At 42.9% G+C, this 6,907-nt stretch overlaps 1 protein-coding gene across 1 annotated transcript; it reads left to right on the plus strand.

Annotated features, from left to right (window-relative positions):
• Positions 1–1,860: 1,860 nt before the first annotated feature.
• On the plus strand, positions 1,861–4,509 carry LOC125554651 (S-adenosylmethionine synthase). Its single transcript, XM_048718141.2, has 2 exons — positions 1,861–1,999; positions 3,073–4,509. The coding sequence occupies exon 2, from the start codon at positions 3,085–3,087 to the stop codon at positions 4,273–4,275; it is 1,191 nt and encodes a 396-aa protein (XP_048574098.1). The 5' UTR covers positions 1,861–1,999; positions 3,073–3,084; the 3' UTR covers positions 4,276–4,509.
• Positions 4,510–6,907: the final 2,398 nt, after the last annotated feature.

Consider the following 6,907-nt stretch of genomic DNA (forward strand, 5'->3'; position numbering starts at 1 on the left):
CCTGTTTCAAGAGGGCCATGAGCCTATATGGCCTAGTTTCACACTCTTCATCATTGCGGTGGACCCTATCATCTCGGTGGGCAAGGCTTTAGGACATCACCTTCTAGAGGGCTCTCTCCTCACAGGAGGCTGATCTATGAGACTTGCAGTTAGCAGAATTGGCTAATGTAACGTTGATAGACAAAGTTGACTCTATCTCCTTTGGCGAGGTGCCCTACCACTCAAAATCAACATATTTCTATGACAGCTCTTACGAAACCATCTTCCTACACCGATGCACATTGCTAACTTCAACGGGTTGTTTGATGGCATTTGTGCTTTACATGGCCAAATGGAGAACACCAACCTCATTTTTTTTTCATTTTTTGTTAGCTGAATTTGTATGGATTTCTGTACTGAAGGCATGTGATTGGGCTCTGATTGGACCCCCTCACAATCAGCTTCCAAACTTGTGGTCTTTATTCTCTGTGCAAAGAGTTGTTTGGCGTTGTTTTGTCGCCCTAGTGTGAGCTTCATGGATTATACACAATGAACGGACGCGACTGTTCAAATCATGATTGGGTGAAAAATAAAATAAAATAAATAATAGAAAAAACATTTTGGATCATTGATTTTATCTTTTTTGCCACGTTTTCTGCAAATGTCATCCGGTGATGAACTTTTGCAAATAGTGAAAACATTTGTCAATGTTTGACACAAGTAAATCTAGAATATTAAAAAATATCCATTTTTTGGTTTTACTGTTCACCCGAGCTCACATGAGCTTAGGATAAAAACAACAATTGCGTGCAGTAAACTTGCTATTGAAAAAGTTCTTGTTTTCAATCCAGCCAACTGCATTTTCAATTGTGTTTTTCCCCTCCAGCTATGGGCGCCTTCAGGAGATGAAGGACATGGCTGGTCCGACCAAAGCGTTGTACAACCTTAAACATATCCATGCCATCAACGGGAAGTCGCCTCCCATGAATGGTGTCCCGCATAGTGTCATTTTTTTTATAAAAACATACTCTATCTCTTTATCCGATACTTTTTAGCTGTTGGGAGCGCGCCCCTATGTCGTGTGTAGTTTTTATTTTGAGTGAGGGCCATCATGGCGACTCTTGTGTGTAGTTTTGGTTTTTCATCACTTTCTAACTTGCTGCCTTACTTTTCGTTTTGTTAATTTAAAGTCGGAGGTTGCTTGCGCTTCTTTAAACTTTTTAAGTTGCACGTAAAATGAAGTTCACCACAATTGTAAGCAAAATATCTACATATCGAGCAAAATTGAATAACTTTGAAAACCAAATTAGTTCCGGAAGGAATCAAATTACTCCTCTGTTCCCAGTTCTAAGATGTTTTAAATATTTTAGTATAGACTACATATGAATTGAAATAAGTGAATAGATATATAAAACATGACTATATACATCTGATTCTGAAAAAATTTAAACATGTTAATTAGTTAAATCAGATTTGTTTAGGTACACATGTGTGTATCTTGACATGATAGTTGTCTCGGATTTTTTAGATACGAATGCACCTAACACTAAAACGTGTCCAGATATATCAGTACCTAGACAAGTCTGAGTCAACTAATTATATGGCATGGAATCACATTTTGCTGGCGCCATTAGTTTGCTCAACACCCGAAATTAGTTTCCAAAAACTGAAGAACGTTAAATTGGCCAGTAGCTAATTGCAAATCGCATAATTAGCGTTAACCATTTTCAGTTTTTGAAAACTGCCCACGAGAGGTGCGCACGGGCCGGCATGCTCGTCCAACGACCGCCACGCGTCTTGAGACCGGCTAGGTGGGCACGAGTCGCTGTCGTCGGGTCTTCCACCACCACCATCCGATGTCATCCAACGGCCCATGCCCGCCCCACTCCCCCGACTTCTATATAACCAGAGCCCACGGTCCGGGTCCGACCCCCCTACGCGGTGCTGTGCTCGAGTGTCAACGTCATCGCCTAGCCTCCCGCCGCCGTCGCCGACGCCGCCGCCGCCACAAGCGAACAAGGTGAGGCGCCCTCCCCTGCCGCCCTTCTTCTTCTTCCTCTTCTTCATTAAGCTTAAGCTCGTTCCGATCTAGTAGGCGGCTTCATTTTGCTTCCGTTGCTATGTTGGTTCCGATCTGGTACGCGCGTTTGTTGTGCCTGCCGCTTAGGGCTTTAGAAACGGCCCTCCTCTTGATCCGTCGCCCCGGTACTTCGCGGTGAAATTTGCGCTTATTTACTTGACAACTTGTTGTCTAGAGGAAGTGTCGCCCAGGTTCGCAGTGATGAGCTAGATCCTCTCGATTGGGGATTTCGTGACCCTTTTGCCTCTCTGAAATCCTTGGGAGATTGGGTGTACTGCGGCCATTATTCATCCTGTGAACCAGTCGAGGGATTAGCGTTAGTAGTGATGAGTAGGGCTGGTTCTGTACGCAGAGATTAATAGTGCCCTGTCCTTTGATCTGGGATTTAGTGCTGAACAATGGATTGCGAGCAGTAGTTTGGTCACAGTGCATTTTTTTATAGTAATTCACAGTGCAATTTGGATTGGTGCCTTTATGCTGCGAAATAGTGGCTGTGATTTAGTGCTGGACAGTGGATGAACTGTCTGGTCACATTGCAATTGGATAGGTACCTTGTGCGGCGAATAATAGTGGATTATGTTGTTCTTAGAACCTTGTTCTGGGAAGAATAGAATTTATACTGCTGTGTCCCGAGATGCTGATTCGCAGGTTACAGCCCTGCGGAGTTGAGTGCAATGGGTGATTCTTTTATTCGTTGATTCTTGTCCTGTTTGTGCAACTTGATTATTTTAGGATGCTTTGATTAGGATCTTGTATGTGTATTTCTTGTCCCTACTGCTGCCAACTTTTTACAATAGGGAGCAGAACGACTTGTGCACATTCACGCAACTGCTAACACTCATGAGCAGTTCACTAGATGACGATCATGATTGTAATGAGTTTAAGAAAATAAAATTGTTTGGATGTATGTCAGATCTGGCAATTTAAATCTTAAGTTTCTAACCTCTAGAGTGTTTCCTTTTTTTGTTCTTATGGCACAATTTATGTTCTGAGACACTGATCACCTTTGACAGAGAGTTAAGAAGATGGCTGAAGTTGAAACCTTCCTCTTCACATCCGAGTCTGTCAACGAGGGGCACCCTGACAAGCTCTGCGACCAGATATCTGATGCTGTGCTAGATGCATGCCTGGCTGAAGACCCTGACAGCAAGGTTGCTTGTGAGACATGCACCAAGACCAACATGGTCATGGTTTTCGGTGAGATCACTACCAAGGCCAATGTTGACTATGAGAAGATTGTGAGGGATACTTGCCGTGGCATCGGTTTTGTGTCCAATGATGTAGGGCTTGATGCTGACCACTGCAAGGTACTTGTCAACATTGAGCAGCAGTCCCCTGACATCGCGCAGGGTGTCCATGGTCACTTTACCAAGCGGCCTGAGGAGATTGGCGCTGGTGACCAGGGCCATATGTTTGGATATGCAACTGATGAGACCCCTGAGTTCATGCCCCTCAGCCATGTTCTTGCTACCAAGCTTGGTGCTCGTCTCACTGAGGTTCGCAAGAACGCGACCTGCCCGTGGTTGAGGCCTGATGGCAAGACCCAGGTGACTGTGGAGTATCACAATGACAATGGTGCTATGGTCCCTATACGTGTCCACACTGTGCTCATCTCCACCCAGCATGATGAGACAGTGACCAATGATGAGATTGCTGCTGATCTGAAGGAGCATGTGATTAAGCCTGTCATCCCAGAGCAGTACCTTGATGAGAATACCATCTTCCATCTCAACCCATCTGGCCGCTTTGTCATTGGTGGACCTCACGGCGATGCTGGTCTCACTGGCAGGAAGATCATCATTGACACCTATGGTGGCTGGGGAGCTCATGGTGGAGGTGCTTTCTCTGGCAAGGACCCGACCAAGGTTGACCGCAGTGGTGCATATGTTGCAAGGCAGGCGGCGAAGAGCATTGTCGCCAGTGGCATCGCCCGCCGCTGCATCGTCCAGGTGTCTTATGCTATTGGCGTGCCTGAACCACTCTCAGTGTTTGTTGACACATACGGCACGGGCAAGATCCCTGACAAGGAGATCCTCGAGATTGTCAAGGAGAACTTTGACTTCAGGCCAGGCATGATCATCATCAACCTTGACCTCAAGAGGGGCGGGAAGGGGCGCTACCTCAAGACGGCGGCATACGGTCACTTCGGCAGGGAGGGCGCAGACTTCACCTGGGAGGTGGTGAAGCCCCTCAAGTGGGAGAAGCCTTCTGCCTGAGCAAACACTTAGCGAAGTCTCTGAATAAACTTAGTTTTACCTATCACAGCAAGTAATATCTCTATTCACTGCTCCAGTGCTGCAATGGTGCAAGTTTTATTTTTCAGTGTCTGTGTTTAGAGGTGCTTGTATTGTCGGTGTGCTACTTGTGTTCTTATCTGCTCATGTCATGGTAATGGTGGCGACAAGATTGAAACTGTTAAAGAAATATGACTTACGTCTCTTTGCTAGCCATCTTCTGTTGGAACAACTCTATTCAGCATGATTGCGATTTCTTTTCCTTCCGCAGTAGAGAGCATCCACATAAAAAACGCTCTCATATGAGACGGAGGGAGTAACATTTTGTTAAGAAAACGTAGCACCCTCTGCGAAGGCTAAGCTAAATAAAACACATGTTTTTCTTACGTAGATGTTACTCCCTCCGAGCGTAGTACTACTACTCCCTCCGTCCCATAAATAAAGAACGTTTTTCACTAGTATAGTGTTTAAAACGTTTTTATATTTTAAAACAGAGGAAGTAGATTTTAGTCTCTATGAATGAATACCTTCAGACACATTAAATGCCACGCATTGAATCCTAAAGCGTTCGTACTACTTTGAGACTAGCCATAATGAGGGTAATATATACTAGTAACATATACACCTTCATAGTGGGTAGTAACTTAAGTGTGATAATTCATTTATTAGGTTATAGACTCATATTGCATTAGGACATGTGATGTTACAGTAACTAGCCAAGTTACTACAACTACCTTTCTCCTCATTAACTCATTGCCACATAAGCAAATTTGTTGAGTTGGACTCGATGTTACTGCTGAAGTTACTCCCACTGTGGCTAGTCTGAGTGAATTATGAGCTGGCGGCGTTACTTAGGATGAAGGCTACCCGTAATAAAAATATCATAAGACTAGCCACAATGGGTAGTAACATAGAATAGTAATATGCTCATGTTATTACTCTATGTTAACCTTTATAGTGAGGAGTAACATATGTGTGATAACATGCAACACTCATCTTGCCTTCATATGTGTGATGTTACTCATACTAGTAGTAACTAGCTATGTTACCATATGCCTCTCATTCTTTATTTTGCCACATCATCTATTTTATCTAGATATGTGTGATGTTACTATCTGTGTTACTTCTACTGTGGGTAGTCTAAGTAGTATCATGCATGCCAACTAAGTAATGTTGATGAGATGGCATAGAATTAAATAAAGAAAGAGATGGTTGAATATCATATCATGATACTATATCTTATTAAATGATATGCTACTTTGTGTCATGTATGGTAATAAATATATTTATTTATGATACCAACATATAGCATTACGGATGTAGTATCATATACATGATACTAGTACATGATACTTTCTATTACAACCAGCCTAATCTGAACGAACACATTTTTTCATATGGCATTTTTTGGTTTTAGAGCATTTTCATATTTGTTTTTCGTTGCCTACCTTTGGTGAGCATAACAATTTTCAACATGGTAATTATTATTTTAAAACATGACAATTCTTATACAACAACTTGATAATTTAATCTGTTTCGGATAGTAATTCTAGAGCGTTAGTTGGGAGTGATCGGAAACGTTCTTGTTTCTAGCTGATGGAGTGATCGTTGGCTCTAGGCGTCAGATATATATTGGCGTTCTTATTTTAACCTGGCTGGTGTTGTTGCAGTCGGTCCGTCTCATCTGTGATGGCCTCTAGTGGCCTTAGGGTTCATGAGGTGTGGAGGATCCTGACCCTTGCTGGTGGAATGACTCTGTTTTTAGATTGTTCTTTGAATTTTGTTAGGGCTTATGTTCTGCTCAGGAAGGCGAGACGGCGGCGGTTCACTGAAGATGAATAAGGTCCTTCCCGCCTAGCCCTCGTCCTGATCGGTGGGTGTGTGGAGGTGTGTCTCCGACGGATCTATGTTTGATGGATCTGCTTGAATTTGGTTGTCGTTCGTCTACTTTCGTGTGTTTTCAGGTTGGATCCTTCCGATCTACACTACTCTTCTTCAGTGATGTTGTTGCGGTGCGCTGGTCCTACGAGGACTTAGCACGATGACTTCTTGACTGTCTAAGTTTTGCTCGGCTCCGACGAAGGAGGGGCGGTGACGACGGCACGCCTTCGGTTCACTTCAATGCTTATAGTTGTCGCTAGATAGTCTACGAATCTGGATATAATTTTTTTTTATTTTCGATGTTCGCTGTACTATCATAATAAAAAAATAGATTAATAGTTTTCTTGAAAAAAACCTGGCTGATGCTACACCTGCCATCACATCGCTTAGCAACAATAATCGTTCTACTCCCTCTATTTCTAAATATAAGATCATATTAACTACATACGAAGTGAAATAAATAAATCTATATCTTAAATATGTTTATATTAGTTTATATTAAAATCTGCTTAAATTTAGAAACGGAGGAAGTAGCATTTTAGCGTCGAGGGATGCGGGTGCTCTTGTCATTTACTAGACTGGCCAGCGTCGTAGTGTGCTTTTCATATTACTGGTAGTTTGTTTGGTTTGGAGTCAATAGTGTCACCACAGATTTTCGTAAAGAAAAAAGAAAGTGTCACAGAAACCGATGGTGATTTGATACGCGAAGTGAGAATTTGGTTGCCTATTGTGC

Source organism: Triticum urartu, chromosome 6A (genome assembly GCF_056163025.1).
Source record: "Triticum urartu cultivar PI428250 chromosome 6A, HENAU_Tu73, whole genome shotgun sequence".
NCBI lineage: Eukaryota > Viridiplantae > Streptophyta > Magnoliopsida > Poales > Poaceae > Triticum > Triticum urartu.

Coding starts and splice junctions, on each gene's coding strand:
- LOC125554651 (XM_048718141.2), top strand. CDS start 3,085: ATGGCTGAAGTTGAAACCTTCCTCTTCACATCCGAGTCTGTCAACGAG.